Raw genomic sequence first — 19,312 nt, 5'->3', positions numbered from 1 at the left:
AGTTCCAGATTTAAGCCTTCTTTTACTCAATTGTTATGATTTAAGAATTATACTTTTCAAAGGATGTCTAGCAGAAATTAGAACTCACATCTCTTGCACAGACCCATAATATACTACAAGATATCGTTATTCTCAAGGGTGAAACTAGCAAAGTATTCATAATTATGTAAAAAGCTAATTCAGGTTTATCCAAATCCTCTGAAAAGCCAAATAACATGCACATTTGGACTGATTTAGTTCTTTCCGCTTTGGCATGTTGGGTCTGAGAATGACCCCTCTAAGGCTTTTCAATGTGAGAATCTGAATCGTCTCGGAAGAGCTGTCGGCCATGGGTTTTGGAGCTGGGACTCGTAATGGACAGAAGATTGAGTCTTGAGCTGCACAACGGAGACTCTTCTGAAATGGTTTTCTGAAGCAAGAGGAGATCACAGAATGTTAAGCACGTTCATCCTAAAACATTCAGTATACGACTTACATTTCCAATAATATCACTGTTGTCTATGGATGGAGAGCCAATTTTGCATATTTAGATCCTAAATTATTTTATAATCATAAATATTCATATCAGACACATTCATCACATCTTTTTTTTCTGCACATCCAAGAAGACTTTAATATTAAAAAATTTAAATAAAAGTTTTAGTAGTAGAGATAGGAGAGGGGGAAGAGACTGAAGGGAAGGAAATGCAGATAAGACAATACTGAGTTGTGATCTACTCAGTGTGATTGTGTCTTGAAAGAGGGTGCTAATTTTGCAAGACAGAGTTCAAATGTTAATTTCCAGAAAAGTCTTTTGTTTTCTTAGAGAGAAGCCCTCTCTGGGTCCAGACATCTTGACACCAGCATTGACACTTGGCATTTTTCATAATGCCATTGGACCAATAAAGCTTTGAGCTCTGGTATGACATCTTAATGATCAAATATCCAGTAAAATTGTTTAGTGTATATGTTACCTTTGGTAGTTTAGTCGGCGTACTGCAGGTGTCCACAGGAGTCAGCCGTTTAGAGCCCCTGCTGCTTTCATTTGGGGAAGAGCTGATCGTCTCTAACAACTTTGCATCTTCAACCTGATTGGATAATTCGGACACATGCTCATTCTGCACCATGCTTGGCTCATCACAACCATCCATGGGCGACCAAGAATAGGTTTGACTGAATGCCATGTCATCTTGCAAAGAGATATTGGATGTTTGATGGTTGTGTCCATTTTCTTCCTTGTAGAGGTGTCGAATACATGAAGGTTTTGTGCTGGAGAACAACTGGGGGAGGCTGTGGCAATGTGGGGCAACGGGTGTGGACTGTGAAGGCCCGAACCTGTGGTTCACAGGGGTCTCTACTTGACTCTGACTGCAGGCAGACTGAGTCAAAGAGTCTTCAGGACCTTGTTTGGCAACTGTTGTTCTGACGAACGCGCACAATCTTGTGTTACGTGGGGTGATCCATTTCTTGATGGCTCCTTCTATGTCACTCTCTGAACCCACCAAATACACATGCTTCTGACCGCGTGTCACTGCAGTGTATACATGCTGCCAGTTTTGAGCAATGCTGTCTCCAAGAACGTACACAATAGTTTCAGACTCTGAGCCCTGAAGTGAGAAAACAAATAAGCAATTTGCATGAAGCAGAGACAAATGCTGTGAACAGGGCCGTAGATGAACAAAGAGCATCAATACCTGAAAGGTGTGGATGGTTCTTGCCCAAGCATGCCGAAGTTTACACTCTCTCTGTAGTTCCCTGTAGTCACACGTCACCAAGCGCCCATTTACATCATCTAGTGTCAGGTAGCGGCTCTTTTTTTTACATTTTCCTTCCTCAACCTCCGTCACATCCTGTGATTGGTTTACAATTACAAGGACAAGTTAAACCAACTCAGGTTATTATCACTCAAAACTAAGCATTTTGAATTTAAAAGCATAAAAATAATTTTGAGATGATCAATAAATGCATAAATAAATCAATCAATAAAACTCCAGTACATCTTCAATAAAGAAAATTTCCCCATTGCACAGGCGCTCTTTCTTCTCCTTCGTCTGTTCATCTTGTCTCTGTTTTCCGCCATTAACATGGGAAGATCTGGCATAATCATGTGAAGCTCCGGCATAATCATGTGAAGCTCCGGCAGTCACATCTCTCTTCTCCTCGTGGTCTGAGACATAGCCATTCTTAGTGCAGCAAACTTTATCCTTTCTTTGAAAGTTCAATGTCTGTTTGGAAGTCCTGAAATTAAATGCACTAAATATTAAAACCTATGGAAGTGGTATAAAGTGGAATAAAAATAAAGTGTCATGCTTATTTATTTGTAAGAAAACTAACTTTGTAGTATGATGAGAATAATGCCTGCAGCAAAGCTCATTGATCAACTCACAGTCTTTCCTGTGAACAATAGAAACAACTTTAGCAAACTTAAAAAGATTAACATCTCAGCAAAGAGTGACAAAGCTAAATCTGTCTTACCTCCTGAAAGCCACAAATTGTGAAGATTTATCACTTTCTAGTCCAGGAGCTTCATTAAGTAAGAATGTAACAGCGTCCTGGAGGTCTAAGCAGCACCAGAAATGTGTTGTTATTGCTCAATGTTAGATATATACCATTTTGTTGACAGTTATTTGGTGCCTCAACAATGCATTTGATTTGTAATTAGGTTTTTTATTTGAAATTTACCATATCGGTATTGGCCTATATATGTTAATTTTTAATGTTCTCATTATCAGCCCAATCATTTTTTTTTTTTACACCAATATATATTGAAGCCGATAAATAATGGATTATTTCCTTCAGCTGAGACACTTAATATACGTACTACTGTTCACCCTGATGGTTTTGAATTGCTTGAAATATGATTGAAATCACTTAAAAAATAAAAATATATTCTGTCATATAGGCTACACAAAATTATAATGAGAACATCATTATAATTGTGTGTTTGGGATATGGCTTTTAATGATGAGACTTTTGTTTTTGTAATCAGGCCCTCAAAAATTTTAGAAAAACTTGGATTTTGATTTATCTGCCAATATATCAGTTATCGGCTTTCAAATATAAAGAATCATAGGTTATCGGTATCGGCCAAAATTGTCATATCGGTGTGCCAAAAAGTTGCACTAAGGTTCTTATGGGGGAGTAAAATGTATTGAAGGTGGCTGTGTAGCCACCCAAAGTATCAAATGAGTCACAGACAACAGGAAGTGTATTTTCAGGAAAACCTGCAGTACAACAGACACACAGGAGCCCACACAAATGTCTGGAAGACAATCCAGTGATTGGTTTTCTTTTGATCAGTGTGTTTCTTTTGTTATTCAGATTGTCTGGGCCTTCAGGTTCACAGCTTAACTACAGATGCAAAGAATGTGCTTCTGAAGCACAGTGACAGTGTAAACACCTCACATAATTCTTCACTTCCTAGCTTATATTATACAAGTGTTGTGAAAAGAATACAGCCATTTAAAGTACATTTTTTGAAAGTAAATTACACATTTTTCGTAACTTCTCACTTACCAAAAGAATAATTTTCCCCACTGATTTTGACAAATATGAACCTTTTGTCAGATGACACTGTGGAGGGTTTTGCCATTTTTATGGTGGCATCAAACTCCAGAGGACTGTAAAGCCTTTTTTTACCCATCTCTGAGATGCTGAAATAAAATAAAAGCATTATAATTAATAAACTGTCATTAGAATTGAGAAAAACACCAAACACATAACACAAACATAAACCCCATTAACATTTGTAAAAAAATTCCATATTTGTACATGAAAACATGTACACACAGCCAACAAACCAATAAGGAACCAACGCTAAGAAGTTACTAAATTTTCTAAAAGCTCATCAAACATTACAGAGTACAAGCTATCTGCTCACAGTCCAGCGTTTCTGACGATGAGCTCAGACTCAGCACGATGGTTGGTCTTCATCTCAATGGCCCAACGGACCTTCTTGAGGACTTCAAACAGATCGTGCAGCGTGTTTCCAGGTTCAATGCTGGGCAGCTGCCTCACATCTCCTGCAGACACAAAATAAATGTTTTTGGTTTTTAATATTAATACAACAAGTACTTTAACTGCAGAAAGTCACTGATAAATGCACACTAAATGATAAACTATTATGCATGCAATATGTCTACCCAAAATGATGAACTTTTGGAGGTCTGCATGTTTGGTAAGCATGCTGAGAATAGAGTGAAGGATCTGAACAGACACCAGGCTCCCTTCATCGACCACCAGTACCCGCACATTCGAGAACTTCCAATCCTGAGGATTTCCACTGGGATCTTTTTCTGCATTCATGAAACTCCATAAAACCTGAAGAAAGGGGTGTGGGGTTAACCATGTAAATATGTGTGTAATTAATACAAGGTATCAATAGCAACTGAGACATCTATATACACTAAAATTGGAATGAACCGTTTGTGCAAAATATTAATGTATTGACATATTGGAAAACAGAACCAATCAACATTGACAAAGCTGTAATTTAATGTTAATTAAGTGTAATGTAAAGTATGAAATACTATGTAATGCACTGTGAAGTTATGTAAATGTTGTTTAAGCCATGTAATGTTATGTTACCGAATATTATGTCAAGTTATACAATGCATAAGAAATATTACATTCTGAAATGTCATGTAATGTACTGTGAAGTTATGAAATGTTATGTGATGATTAAAGTCATGCAATGATATGAAATAAGTAAAGTTGTCATGTTTAAGTTATTGTTATGTTATGTAAAGTTGTGAAATTAAATGTTATGTAATGTCATGTAAAGTTATGTTATGAAATGCTATGTAGTGTTAAATTGTTGTTTAAGTTATGTAACGTTATGATAGTTATGTAGTGTAAAGTTGTGAAATGTATTAAGTTGCAAAGTTATCTTATGAAACATTATGTAGTGTAAAATTATGTTTAAGTTATGTAACGTTACATTATGAAATGTAGTGCAATGTAAAGTTATGTTATGTGAACTATACCTGGTGCATAGTATAAGCAGTGAAGCCGGTTCTCTTAGTAAGAAGTGAAGAAGCTCTCCCTGTAGGAGCAGTTAGAAGAACTTCCACAGGCTTTACATCACTGTCACTCGCCTCACTTTCTTTTTTCTCCTCGTGTACGTCTGACAGCAGCCCATTACTGGACGCCTGGGAGTCATTCTGAAAGTCTTCACAGGCCTTCAGCACCTCTTCCCTGTCACTTGTCTGTTGCTCCATGGCCGCCTTAAACACCAGGCTGACCACTGTAGTCTTTCCACAACCTCCCTTCCCACTGATCACGGTTACTGGGTTGGCGCACATCATTTCTGCTGCTCGCACCTGATCGGGGTCCAACTCTATAGTAGACGGATCAAGATCCATGTAGGTGGAGTCATCCGAGTCGTCTGAGTCTGAAGTGTGACTTTCCTCTTTAATAGTGAGCTTTGTAATTTCAAAGGACTGAGGAGAATCACGTTTTGCCGTTCCTCCATTGTGGACCATGCTTGAAGTATCAGGCCGGGCAAAATCAAGAAGCATCTGCTCACACACGGCCCCCTGAACAATGTCATTTTGGGCTGCTGAAATCGATATTTTTGCATCAGCCTTAGATTTCCTTGGATTAGCCATACTGCGCTTTTCACAAGCCTTTGCTCTTAATCGATCCAGCTGCGCTTCACGAAGAACCTTCCTCACATCCAAGTGGATCTTCCAGGGTTCTCCCTCAACCAAGCTCCTCAAGCATTCGGCAATGCCTTTTTCATAGCGGAAGAGGTTCCTAAGGGCCACCTTTTCGACCTCCCTAATCAGCACCCCCTGTTTCTCAAGAAAATGCAAAGCATTCCAGGCACCCTCATCTCCGGTCTCAGGCAATATCTTATCCAGCAACATCTCCCGGTCGGCATACGTGCTGCCAGTGGCTCTGCAGTGTCTTTTCAGTTCCGCATACAAGAGCAAGGAGTCACGCTGGAGCACCGGGATACTAGAAAATAAATTACAGTCTTTGAAGGCCTCCACTTTTGCTTCACACCGGATCAGACGTAATTCTTTAATCATAATCTGTTGAAAAAAGTGGAAAAATATTCATTAAAGAATATCAAACAAATAGTGAAGGAAATAATGTGAGCTTTAGATTTAGAAACCAAACAACAAGTGTCCTGGGAAGCAATCTTACATGGCTGAAGCCCAACTTCCATACATCAGTCTTAATGAGCTCCTCAAGTTTGGCCAATACATTTGTATTGTTCTGCTCTTGTGCAGTAGGATCATCTTTTTCAGAAGTTTCCGGCAAGTCTTTCATTCTTCCTTTGCTGATTATCTCCATAAACTGACCCGGCAGCAATGTTGGCAAGTATTTCATGATTCCAGGGTACAAGCTGGCGACTCTCACGTGTGTCCAAGCGACTGTGTTTAAAGACAATTAACAAGAACAAGGTTTGTGATCATGATTTCGGTATAATTTATTTTTCATAAGTATTATATGTGCAAAAGTATAGTTTGGATTTAGATTAGGTTAAGGCTTAGGAAATTTACCAGCATTTTAGATGTTTTATAGCTATGTTTCAATCCACCAATTCTAAGCGTATTTTGGGATTTTGCATTAAAAAAAATCTGGATGGAAATGCCAAGATGCGCATAAATTAAAAAAATGTGAGAAAAAAACGTATGGACTCAATTGAGGCCGATACATTATTAATACGAAAAGACATGCGCAAAAACTACGAAGGAAACACATTACCGAATACACTTTACACAAACAAAGAAAAGTAATCATATGCTTCCCAAATTGCAGAAACTTCCATTTTTATTACAGATATTTTGCGCCAATTTCCCAGAAAGTGAAGTTTTTTTTTCTTGAAATATAGAAATGCTGCATTATTCGCAAATGTTTTATGCTATATTCTAATTCTGCACATGAGTTAAATTCAGCACTTTTGATGGAAACATAGCTTGTTTCTTTGATTTACGATAAAAACACATTTTTCAAATTTATGCTAATTATAATATTCTAAAATCACTTCAAAAGCAACTCTGATATTGTTTTATGTGTTATGCATATTATACAATTAGACATGGTTTACATTTTCCAACCTGAGAAACTGACATGTGCCTTGAGCTGTTCAGCCACAGCTTTATTCTCAGGCGATGAATCTTCAAACTCCTGCAGGGCGTCCAGCACATTGACAAGCTCCACATGTCTGTCATTGGGCAACCACTCCATGAACATGTTAACGAAGTCAGGTTGTGCTCTACATGCTTTAAGAAAAAGAGACACAAGTGACCGTCCCTCTGATCTCAGATTGGTGCGGAGGCTGTAGGAGGGATAGCCTTTGACAAAAGCTTTGTGCTGGCCTTGGCGAACTGTGCAGGTTACTTTCCACCAGGGGTCACAGAGGAGAAAACGGCCCTCGACCCGGTACATCTTTTTACCGGCCATGAATGACACTGCGAAAGAAAATAAGACATGCATGAAAAATTAAGAGTTCGGTCCATAAACAAAGGATCGCCTATATGTCTATAAACAAAAATTCCACAAGAAACTTAACAGTAAAAATAAGCTTTATGTCTCCCGTAGGAGTGAGAAACCATGGCTATTTGAGTTCAATTGAAACAGTGCAAACTGTAAAAATGATTTGACATAGTGTGAACTGTACTAAACATGATTGTTTTTACTATCAACAATGTAATCTATAAATATAGGCTTACTTCGAAATGTTTACTTTTACTTGTAACAGTCATGTGTGCAGGCAGATGTTAAAATGATATAAACTTATATAGCTTATACATGATCATTTTAATTTAAAACTCAATAACAATTTAAGAAAAGAAATTCCAATTTAAGAAAACATAATGCTTGAAGTTGGAAAAATGTCCTACAAGAAAAACTAAAAAAATCAGATATAAATGTATAGGCCTATTACTTGACACGTCACACAAAATATATAAAACACTTTCGACATGTAGTAAATTTATTTTTATTTTTTTAAAGGATGTTTTTATTTAGGCCTATTCAAATCTGTTATGTTTTAATTTAAATTTTCAGTGACCCTATGTAAAACGTAAACATGGATATTTTGTTTCATACCACAATGCAAAATACAAACATGGCCGCTGTCTTACTTGCAAACTTGTGAAATGAAAACATGGTTACTTGTAGCAATGTGAAGTGAAAACATGTCTTTATGTTTACTGAACACATAACTATGTTTACTTGTTGAGTGTGTCTGAGAGGTGAGTCTGCTGTTATTGCAAACAATTTTACATCTGCTAACTTTGTGTTCATACAAACAAAAGAAAACCAAAGGATAAAACATGTTTGGTAAAATATAATGTTGTTTTACCTTCTTTTGACGCTGGCACGGATGATTTAAATAAGTTTGCCCCAGATGAGACAGAGTCCATCTCTTTCATGTCAAGAAATTCAGGCTGTATTTCCTCCTCGTCTTCATCTTCACTCCCTGGAACATCATCTTGGTTTGACTGGACAACCTCGCGTTCTGGTAAAATGTAACCAATTATGGTTTTTAATCCGGCGGAGGGACTTTGCCGCGCCATGTTTACTTATGCAGTCCGTTTGAAGATTTCTACAGTTCGCGAGCGCGGTTCAATTTTTGATCAACATGATCAACAACAGCCAATCACATCACAGCAAAATAAAAGTCCGTTCAGTTTATGTGCTGCTTCCTGTCAATGGAAGCACTAGTAAAGGGAACTGTCACACCTGCTTAGATACTACATCGTTTATTGTAAAATATTAACCTTAATTAATATTAACCTAAATAAAATAAATATATATAAAGTATTGTATATAATGTTAGACATGCATATGCTATTACATTCTCCATGCTTAAAATAACAACAAACAGAAAATGCCATAAAAAAAAATCTACAGTCAAACGGTAGTATGTAGGGTTTAAGGGACTAAAAAGAGCTGTTGGTGTGTTTTATGTGTATGCATCTTAAATATATGATTAGATATAAATTTAAATTATGACCACAGTAGGCCTACATGCAAACGCGGCCGTGGTTACTTTTGCAGGATCCACAAGAACTTGGAACGGGAAAACAGAGCGCTATTTTGAATAAAAAACTGATTCACATTATAAAATGAACAAAAATATTACATTTTAAGTTGTGAAAATACATTTTAATTTCGCGGTTCTTATCGATGATGATATTAGGCTACTGCACCACTCAAATCAGATAATCCAAAAATAAAAGTCTCGGTGAAATTATTAGACAGATAACGTTACACACTTATTGAAGTTGCTTTCGTTCTCTTTATTATGACAAAACACGGTAGATTCATTTCATGGGTTAAGATCAAAAGTCCCTTGTGTTTTCTATACTAATAGTCGTCAAAAACTTAAACTACAGACTACAGAGAGCTTTGCATCGGGATGTCTAGACACTGTCGGAAGTTTTTTAGCATGCAATGATTTCATCTTTAGTCATTAAAATAATTGGTTTAACACCACCACCACTCCCTAAAATGACAGTAGTTGCAACTTGCAAGCATCTGTATAAAATATATTAGGTATAATATACATACATAACTGCTTTTAATCTTCTTTTTTATGTTAAAACACAGTTTGAGGTTATGTTATAAAGTATAGGCTATCTCTAAACTACTTTCATTTTATGTAGATAAATATAAAAATATTGTTAAAACATATTAAAATATTTTTAAATAAAGCACAAAAAAAAAATTATATGAACAAAATGTGCACCAACACTCCCCACTGCTGATTAAACTCCCAGAGTTCATTTTTTATAGAGATGTCCGACCCGGGTGAATCACTCTGACTTAAGTGATAGAAGTTCTTCTGTATTTATTAGCCCCTGGTTGTACAGGTGAATTTTATTCTTCATTTTCTCTTTTGCTGGATTCCTGACGTCATCCTGAGAGGGCAGGGCATCATCATCTGAAACAGAAAAATGTTGGATATTATTTCTGGACATAGTCAATGAAACCTACTTCCAGACAGATGTCTATGTGTATTCTTCCTTGACTTGCCTAGAGTGACATAAAAAACCGACCGACTGAAGCCATTGGCGCAGCAGTCCTCACACCCCTGCACTTCGGCTCCAGTGGTACAGCTGCACTCCACAGGCCAACTCCCATATAAGTCCAGGTGAGGTGCAGAGTCTGCCTGCACATTTTGTGATGCTGAAACCACTTTGTCATTTTCCAGGAGAGATTCCCTGGGGGAATGCGACAAGTCAGGATCTCCCACACTCAGGAAAGTGACTTCAGACTGGCTGCACTCGCAGGGTTCTCCCAGTTTGGGAACTCTGGCTTCCACAGGGCTGCACATTTCATCATCTTCAATAGGGAGGCTTAGACCCGGACTGTGGCCGTTGTATGGCCACTGAAGGGATATCATATCGTCTAGGGTGTGTGGTTGGTCCTCATGGGGCTCAGGCATGGGAAGAAGTTGGCTTAGTTTCTGAAGCACCTGAAGACGAAAAAAATGTATATATATATATATATATATATATATATATATATATGTGTTTATCTGTGTACATGTTTGAGTAAATGAGGCCATTTACTAACCATTTCCATGGTCGGCCTGACTCTCATTCTGCTGCCTGTGCACTCTAGTCCGATTCGGAGCAGACTAAGTGCCACCACAGGAGGCCAGTGCTCAACTTTGGGATCTAAAAACCGCAGACAGGCATCAACAGAGCCTTTTTCCTCAAACTCTGAATGCAGTACGTCTCTCTAAAGAAATGCAATGGCATAAGTCAGCGAAGGGCACAGTAATGTTGTCATCAATTCTATTAATGTAAAATATGAATTATATGGATGAATATCATGAGGAATCAAATTTTTCTTCGATCTTTTGAGATAGGAGGTCATTGAACCATTAAAGCAAGCTGTAAAAAAAACAAACTCAATTTCATAAAACGTTGATCATTAAAGCCAAGGGATAGTTGACCCAAAAATGAAAATTCTGTCATCAGTTACACACCCTCAAGTTGTTTCAAACCCTGTATTAATTTCTTTCTTCTGCTGAACACTAAAGAAGATATTTTGAAGAATGTTGAGGGTGAGTAAATTATGACAATTTTTAATTATCCCTTTACGGTAATATAATTAAATAAAAATGTATATACTGTCTCACAGTAATATTGTCAAATATTCAAAATAATGGTTTGTTTCCTTCAGAAATCATTCTAATTTGCTGATTTGGTGCTCAATAAACATTTCTTATTAGTATCATGTAACTAATGTTGAAAACAGCTGTGCTGCTTATTATTTTTGTGGAATGTGTCATACATTCTTTTCAGGATACTTTGATGAATAAAACAGCATTTATTTGAATTATTTGAAATACAATTTATTTGTATCATACATATATCTATATATATATATATATATATATATATATATATATGTTAAAAAATATATATTGTTAAAACATATTTCAAAATATATATATATTCTTTTTTTTTTACTGAAGTGGATTCTTACCAGAAACATGTTCTTTGCTGTCTCCTGTTTCACCTTCTGTCCTGTACATGTCTCTAATATAACCTACAAGCATAGAAACATTTAAGAAACAAAAAAATAAGAGCTAATGTTGGGGGTATGTATGTCATGACTGGTAAGTAATAAATTAGAAAGAAATATTAATGGCCAGTATTCTGCAGCTGGAACTCAATTCTTTCCATTAAAATTCTGACGTAAATCTTTATTTATACAAATGGTACCTGGCTCATTTTTGAAATAGGATGCTGAACTCACCATGCCAAGACTGTAAACGTCAAGTTTGACAGACAGCTTGCCATCACGGATGTACTCCTCTGGGAGATAGCCAAGGTTGCTATGGGAGCCGGTATTCATGACGATGGTGAGGCTCTGGTTGACAGAGTGGGGTCTCAGATGAGCTAATCCAAAATCTGATAATTTGGGCTGCAGGTTCTCATCCAAGAGTATGTTTGAACTGTGAACAGAACACAAAACAAGCTCATTACAATGCATCACCTTTACTGGGCACCTCCAAATTTGTAGCTTTGGCTTCAAAGTGACACCTCGTAATATTTCCACAAATAACCATGCACGGTTGTGCAGTGTGTAGATGGTGGACTGCCTTTGCGGTGCCTTTTATGATGTTCAGTCTTTCCTGCCATGATAAAGGCCTGTCAACTTCCTGTAACAAAGGCAAGAGTAGAGTAAAACTTATTTTTATATTACTATGATGTAATCTACTATTACTATAGCATGTTACAGTTTGCTGGCAGATGATTTACCTCATGAAGCCTGTGGAACAATGATCCGTTACGAAGGTACGGATAAACTAAACAGAAGCAATCCGCCTCTGAAAAGCTGCCCCATAACTCCAAGATATTAGGATGCTGATACCTAAGCAGACAAAAATAAGAACAACTGACAACATGATAAAAACACCATTTGAATATGATCAAGCAGATTGCAGACTGAACCTACAGTTGTAGAACTTCGATTTCTTTGTTGAATTTTTCCCACAACGCCTTCCAATTAGCTTTATTTTCCTGTTAATGTAATAAAGAATTTGATTAGTGTTTTTTTTTAAACTGTAATGGCATTATATCTGTATGTAAAGTCAGGCATTATTAGCTTAGGACCTGTTTGAAAAAGATCGGTTTCCCCATTTTCCACAGTAAAATAACTTCCATCAGTTAATTCAGTAAATAATGAGTACATTACATATTTACATTGTTATTATTATTATTATGTTATTATATTATTTACTATTTTATTATTATGTTATTATGTATTTGTAGTATTTTATTATTAATTTAATATAGAACAACTGCCAGAAAAGAACATAGTTATGTAATGGCAAATGAATGTGCAAAAAACAGGTAAACAAAATAAAAATGTGTCTGTTAAGATGAACATAAGATGTAAAAAGATGTTTAGAGATGGTTTGAAAGATGTTTGGAAAGATGTTTTGAAAGATGTTTAGAGATGGTTTGAAAGATGTTTGGAAAGATGTTTTGAAAGATGTTTAGAGATGGTTTGAAAGATGTTTTGAGACACATTTTGAGATATTTATGAAAGTTTGTTTACACCACGAAATAAAAAAATAGATAAGGTAATTGGCGACTTTTTGTCTGACAATTCTGACTTTTTTTCTCACAATTGCGAGTTTATAACTCACGATTCTGACCTTATTTCTCACAATCGCAATTCTGAGAAAAAATTATTTTTTTAGACTTTATAACTCACAATTGCAAGTTTATATATATATATATATATATACACACATCGCAACAATTATTCCACATTGAATATTCCATGGTGGAAACAAACTTCCATAGATTTGAATAGGTTAGGACCTGTTTGAAAACTTTCACAGCAAAAGATCTGTTTCCCCATCTCCCAGAGTAGACCTCAGCGAACACGCTTTCTCCAATTTTTAAATCCTGGTGGAAATGTCTCGTTCCCACTATGACGTCTGAATATGTGATGCAATACTTCTGTTTTTCACCTATGAGATGGACAAATAAGGTTTCATCTCATATCCTTATGAAACTGCTCAAAACAGAAATGAAACTTTTTACCTAATATCTAGAATGACATATATAGTTAGTTCTTGTATTACCGCTACATGTACAATAATACTAACTAAAGCAAAGACAAAAGTCAAATACAAATGTGCTTGTACTTTGAAAGCAAATTACCTTCAACGGAAATAGACTCTGGATGAAGAGCTGCAGTTTGACAGAATTTCTCAGTATTTTGCAGATGCTGATTGGAAAATGAAAAAAATATATATATATAGATAGGGTGAATTAAAAAAATATTCATAATGTGACTAAATTGGCAAAAATAAAACTGCTAAGATTCAGTTGAGTTTGCGAGCATTCAGGCTTTTGCTTTCTAAGAATCCTAAACCACAAAAACCCCAAGCATCTGATCAGAATCTTTAAAAATATGCAGAAATAACAGCATAAAAAAAAACAAAAAAAAAACATTACCATGGCAAAGAGAGGGGGCGAGGATGACTTCAGCACACATGAAAAGTCTAGAAATAGAATCAAATAAGTTTGGTTACTGTTTGTTATACTGTGGCAGCTTCGCTACAGCAGTTTCATTACGTTGTCCTTCCAATGGTGTGTGGTCTTGTGGGCGATACGATTTGTTAAGACTGTGGGGTTACATGCACAGCTGGTTATTTAAATCGCATGCTTTGTTTTTGCATCCAGTTCACAACATGTTTAGGTTTGTCAAGTTCCTCTTTAAAGTACAATATACGTTACAAATATAAAGTAGCACTAGCTGATATAGAAAGCTTCTGTGAATAATAAGCGGAAGTTGGAGAGCCAGTCAAATTTTAACAAAATTCTTATAAGAATTTCCCCTAAAATATTAGTTACAGTTATTGCTAATACTAAAATAATATTATTATTAATAATAATAATATAACATTTCCTTTAAAGCTTTCAGACTCATTCATTTATTTTTTTCTGCTTTAAGTTTTATATTTACTGTAGTTATTTATTGTGTATAATTACTATAGCAACCATTTTAGCATAACAGTTACAGTTACCATGGTACATTATCATAAAGGGAACATCACAATAATTAGCTATGAAGATGTTACCTTGTGACTGAAAAAGACTGGTGGCTCGAGCGTGACCCATCTCATCCAGAACCTTCAGCAGATCCCCCACTCTTTTATTCTGCTGGGCCCAGGACCACATGAGCTCTTGTGTTGGACTTTTCCCAGCAGCCACGTACATTTCAGCACATCTCACCTCCAGCTGACTGGGAAGGATGCGGGCAGCTGGAAGGAATCAGACTGGGATGAATGTCACAAAATGTTTCCCACAAGATCCAGTGCCGCTGATTTGAAGACCCTCTCTGTTGGAGAATCCAGCCTAAGCTGCCTGGTGTGTTTTGTATTTCTAGTTCAAGCTGACAATTAGTTGTATTTCTAGTTGGTTCAAGCTGACAATTAGTTTGTTGATTATTGTTCTGAAAACCACCTTGACCACCGTTTGTGGGGACAAGTTACAAAGTAGAAGCTGGATTGTTGATGGTAGATCTTCTTGGACCAGTTAGTGACCATACTGTACCAGTTTTGACCAACTAATGCCAATCTAATTACACTCTTAAATAAAGGTGCTTTCTTTATAATTGGTATCTTTTGTTATTAAGAGCCTTTAACATCCATGAAACCTTTCCATTACAGAAAGGGGTTCTTTATAGTAGAAAATGTTATTCACGCTTATTTAAAAATAAATAACTGAAGGGTACTTTAAGCAACCAAAAATGGATCTACTATGGCATCGCTGCGAAAACCCCATTTTAGACCCTTTATTTTTAAGACTGTGGGGAGAAAAGAAGCTTGAACAGAATATTTGAACTGTAACGTTATATTCCAGCGGCTATAATTTGACATCAACACATTACCAAAGAAGATAAATACAGGGAAATTCCTGAGATGATTGTTTGCTTAACTTCATACTTACAGTAACGGTAGTACAATGTTACATTGTCATGGTAAAGTGCGTATAGTTTTACCTAAAGCTCTCCACCCCAGACCGTCCACCCCGCTGTCCATCAGTCTACAGAAAGTCCTCATGAGCACCGGCGGAACGTCCAAGAGGAACGTCGACGGGTCTATTTTACCTGACATCTTCCTCTAGTCGATACCATACACAGGTGTGTGAAGTTTGTTTAGATGTGTCATGTCTCTCGGACTGGTGACTCTACAGTCTCTTGTGTTGATACCTCTTGCTACAAAGCGGAAAGTCCCAAACCCCACCTACTTCCTCTAAATAATTTCTTAAATGCTCATAATATTTCCTCGTAAGAGAAAGGTGAATCAAACAAAACTAAACAATTAATTTCCAGCAATTAATTTAGTAAATAATTAGTAGGCTATATTAGCCTATATCTATAACAACAACAATAATAAGCCTAGGCCTACTTCATTATAACAACAAATATAATAATAATTATTATTATTATTATTAATATCCTTGAATCATTTACTATTTTGTTATGTTTTGTCTTTTTATACAAATTATTTTATTACTAATTTAATATAGCCTATACCAATTGACAGTAAAAAATGTACAAATACATACAAATTAAAAGCAATTGGAATGAGGAGATCGACACTAGATCATCAATATAGGCTACTTCTGCTACCATTGTATTAAACTCGTTTTGAGGCTCTGACAATCTTTCTCACAATAATCAGAAATACAGTTCATTTATCATTTTCACCACATCCAAAAGAGAGCCTCAAAAAAGTGTCTCAAGAGTTAATAAATAATAATATTATAAATCATTGAAACACACACAGTAAATAAAAAATAAGGTATTCATCAAAAATGTCATGCATCACTCTTAATAGAATTTGTAATAAGACAGATATTGCACATTTTCATACTGAATTGCATTAACACAACATGCAATGTGCATCAATAAAGGTCCATTCTTTTACAATATTACATTAAAAAAACAGCTTTATTTACAAAAGGTCTCAAATAAAAAAAAGCTGGTGATTTTCACAGCATTTCAGCTTTACATCATCAGTCAGTGTTATTAATATGACTAGTTGTTGATGCCAACTTAGCAACGCTTGCGAATCAGAGGGAGGCTTGTCTTGTCCATAGACAGGTCTCGTCACCATCACAGGTTTTTCGGGAAGTCATGTGACTTTTTTTCAGCGTGCGACAGACTCGTCAAGGGCGCGGGATACAGACGTTTGCTGTCAAACGCACTTCAGTCCATGAAAACAAATATGATAAAAGTGGAGATAAAAAAAAGACTCGTAGCGCAAACTTTGAGGATTTCTCATTTTTAATAGAAAGCGAAACTCTTACATTTCGTTTTTTTTAATCCAATCAACGTCTTGATCCCTCAGTTGCTAGGCAGACATGAATGTTTTAGGTTAGTCAAATAACTGAAATTCACTACAATCACTATGATCTTGATTTAACTTCAAAGTACATGCAAGACAGTACAGACTATTTGAAGCAAATAAACACAATTGTTTCATTAGGTTTTCAAAATTTTATTTTCCTCTCTTAAAAATTACATTTTCTCGGTAGCAATTTGTAAAACTTAATTATTCATATTCATTAATATTCCAATTTGCAGTTGTGAACATATGTAGATTAACAAGAGGAAATAACAAATGGTTTAAAAGAAGAGAGTTGGTTGTAATATTTGCAATTAGCCTAATTTCAAAATAAAGCCAGAAATAGGCACAGGATTTATACAAAGAGGAATGAAATCGGGGAAAAAGACCCATAAACTAATCAAAACCCATCCAAAAAAAAAACATGTAGCAGCTAATTTGGTTTAAATTATCCTTAATCTTGTGAAGAAAAAGAATGTCACCTCAAGGAAAACTAAAATCACGGATGTTGCGATGTAATTTGAATGAATAGTGCAACATTAGCTTTGTGATATGGGACAGTAGGATAATATGGTCTCTGTAGACGATGAATAATGTCCAAAAAAACATGAGAAATTATCCTATAGGAAAAAAGAAAAACACACACCTTTATTCTTCTTTACATTTCTGAATTACCACATTTGAATGGTAAAAAAAAAACTTGGTATTGCTATATTTTCTACGTTGATAATAAACAAGGTAACACTTACCACCCTTTGTCTTCCTTTGATTGTTAGCTTTACATGTTGGACTCTGCGGAAAAACATAAGATGTTCAATACACGTGCTGTGTCATGTAAACCACAAGGTATCTTCTAGAAATACACACATAACACTCACCCCAAACAATTTTCCTTGTATCGCTCATGTGTCGAACGCTGCAGGAGAAATCTTCACCTTTCTGGGGTGTGAAGGAGACGCTCTTGGTGAGGTGAAACTGCCAGCCCTTTTCGAAGGCCAGGTCAGTCTGCTGGGAGTTAGGGATAACCTCTCCATTTTTCAGCAGTTCAATGGAGATATCAGGAGGGTGGAAGCCACTCACATAACAGATCAGGGTGTTCGGCTTTCCATACTCTCCTGGAAAATGGCTGTACAGCTGAATCTTGGGACTGGCTGAAAATAGAATTTAAAATATTAGTTTACAAAGATAATGCGTAACTAAATTTTAATAAAAATTAAACACAAACTTCCAGACTTCGTTTCATGAATTGTCCCAAACCAAACACAAATTACATCAGATTTCCTCATTCACTTTGCAGACAAAAAAAAAAACAAAAAAACACAATGTCTTTACAGGCCTGCATTCTGATTAGCTAACGAGACCCTACAAATTATAACCTTGGTTGTAGTAGGTCTAACATTAGTTGTTATATAAAACATACTAATATGCATAAATTAATTATTTTCAAATCACAGTAAGACATAACTTTGGTTATATATGAAAAAGATTATCATTTAAGTGACATGACACATTGTTTTGTAAATGAAGGCTATAGGAAAAACAATAATCAAATCAATTCTATAGATACATAGTGAGTGACATATTATAGCTAACAAATATATAGATGTTTTAATCCTCAAGGGGAAATCCAGTTGCAAGTCAGACGATAGAATCAACAACACAGCACAATAAACAAACAAAAAGATACAGAATTCACATAAGCAATTTGAATTACTTACAGAGTTTCCCTTGTACAGTGACGTACAGCACACAAAACAGGGCAAAACACACGAGTCCTCGCATATTTGCGGATTTATTCGAGAGTCTCAAATAGAGTATCCTGTACCTCTCAAGTCTAAAGCGGACAATATTGAAAGTAAAACACCAGTAACCTTAAATGCACCGTCACCACGACACCAGCACAGCCTCCAAGATGACAGGGAGGCCAATAACAAAATTCCTAAAAGTTGTTGTTAGGTAGATTTGATCTAGGGAGGTTATACAGACTGTGGCAATGGTCTGGTGGAACAGTCCCTTTTGGAAATACCCGAATTTACCTAAACAAAACTAAGACACCTCCCTCTTCTTCATCAACAAAACCGATCCACCATTATGTAAACCGCCATGAACCAAAAATAATTCAATAACTATTTAAAAATGTTAAATGTTAGGTAAAGAAAAATTGGCAAATATAGGTTATCCTAATATTAAAAGAGCAAATGGGTAGTGAACTGAGTTAAATAGCAAAGTGGCAAGCTATACTGCACTTCTAAAACTATTTTAAGCATTTTAATTTTAATAACATAACATATAAAACATATAAACAGACTACATGTTATATTTGTATAAAAAAATAAAAAAACTTTAGGAATTTAAGATAATTTCTTATATATTAAGAATTTCTCACACCAAATTACTATTTAAATAAAGTGCATAAATAAATAAAAAATAATATAATCTTATACAATATATATATATATATATATATATATATATATATAT

At 35.7% G+C, this 19,312-nt stretch overlaps 3 protein-coding genes across 3 annotated transcripts; all 3 read right to left on the bottom strand.

Annotated features, from left to right (window-relative positions):
- Nucleotides 1-8,567, bottom strand: helb (helicase (DNA) B). The gene is made up of 13 exons (XM_056257490.1): nucleotides 8,300-8,567; nucleotides 7,050-7,403; nucleotides 6,133-6,362; nucleotides 4,965-6,017; nucleotides 4,122-4,299; nucleotides 3,860-4,001; nucleotides 3,496-3,632; nucleotides 2,455-2,539; nucleotides 2,314-2,373; nucleotides 1,977-2,217; nucleotides 1,674-1,829; nucleotides 954-1,586; nucleotides 1-409 (listed from the first exon to the last, which is right to left on the bottom strand). Exons 1-13 carry the CDS (start codon nucleotides 8,511-8,513, stop codon nucleotides 278-280), a joined length of 3,615 nt encoding a protein of 1,204 aa, XP_056113465.1. The 5' UTR covers nucleotides 8,514-8,567; the 3' UTR covers nucleotides 1-277.
- A 1,107-nt stretch (nucleotides 8,568-9,674) lies between these two features.
- irak3 (interleukin-1 receptor-associated kinase 3) lies at nucleotides 9,675-15,693 on the bottom strand. The gene is made up of 13 exons (XM_056257476.1): nucleotides 15,481-15,693; nucleotides 14,558-14,740; nucleotides 13,932-13,978; nucleotides 13,635-13,701; nucleotides 13,290-13,441; nucleotides 12,415-12,479; nucleotides 12,219-12,330; nucleotides 12,000-12,118; nucleotides 11,713-11,911; nucleotides 11,440-11,502; nucleotides 10,519-10,686; nucleotides 9,976-10,417; nucleotides 9,675-9,883 (listed from the first exon to the last, which is right to left on the bottom strand). The coding sequence occupies exons 1-13, from the start codon at nucleotides 15,593-15,595 to the stop codon at nucleotides 9,756-9,758; spliced, it is 1,860 nt and encodes a 619-aa protein (XP_056113451.1). The 5' UTR covers nucleotides 15,596-15,693; the 3' UTR covers nucleotides 9,675-9,755.
- Nucleotides 15,694-16,960: 1,267 nt separating this feature from the next.
- b2m (beta-2-microglobulin) lies at nucleotides 16,961-18,699 on the bottom strand. Its single transcript, XM_056257485.1, has 4 exons — nucleotides 18,550-18,699; nucleotides 17,710-17,982; nucleotides 17,581-17,623; nucleotides 16,961-17,451 (listed from the first exon to the last, which is right to left on the bottom strand). Exons 1-3 carry the CDS (start codon nucleotides 18,611-18,613, stop codon nucleotides 17,610-17,612), a joined length of 351 nt encoding a protein of 116 aa, XP_056113460.1. The 5' UTR covers nucleotides 18,614-18,699; the 3' UTR covers nucleotides 16,961-17,451; nucleotides 17,581-17,609.
- Nucleotides 18,700-19,312: the final 613 nt, after the last annotated feature.

The sequence above is a fragment of the Rhinichthys klamathensis genome, unplaced genomic scaffold (genome assembly GCF_029890125.1).
Source record: "Rhinichthys klamathensis goyatoka isolate OS25496 unplaced genomic scaffold, OSU_Roscu_1.1 h1tg000139l_1, whole genome shotgun sequence".
Classification (NCBI taxonomy): Eukaryota; Metazoa; Chordata; class Actinopteri; order Cypriniformes; family Leuciscidae; genus Rhinichthys; species Rhinichthys klamathensis.
Note: the sequence above shows the minus strand (reverse complement) of the source record. Positions and strands in the feature narration are given on the sequence as shown.

Coding starts and splice junctions, on each gene's coding strand:
- helb (XM_056257490.1), bottom strand. CDS start 8,513: ATGGCGCGGCAAAGTCCCTCCGCCGGATTAAAAACCATAATTGGTTAC. Junction 3,633..3,859: donor ATCGTCAGAAACGCTGGACT/GTGAGCAGATAG, acceptor ATTTTATTTCAG/CATCTCAGAGATGGGTAAAA. Junction 410..953: donor CGCCGACTAAACTACCAAAG/GTAACATATACA, acceptor CTCTTGCTTCAG/AAAACCATTTCAGAAGAGTC.
- irak3 (XM_056257476.1), bottom strand. CDS start 15,595: ATGTCAGGTAAAATAGACCCGTCGACGTTCCTCTTGGACGTTCCGCCG. Junction 13,702..13,931: donor CGCCCCCTCTCTTTGCCATG/GTAATGTTTTTT, acceptor TTTTCCAATCAG/CATCTGCAAAATACTGAGAA. Junction 10,418..10,518: donor TCAGGCCGACCATGGAAATG/GTTAGTAAATGG, acceptor TTTCGTCTTCAG/GTGCTTCAGAAACTAAGCCA.
- b2m (XM_056257485.1), bottom strand. CDS start 18,613: ATGCGAGGACTCGTGTGTTTTGCCCTGTTTTGTGTGCTGTACGTCACT. Junction 17,983..18,549: donor CACTGTACAAGGGAAACTCT/GTAAGTAATTCA, acceptor TTCTATTTTCAG/CCAGTCCCAAGATTCAGCTG.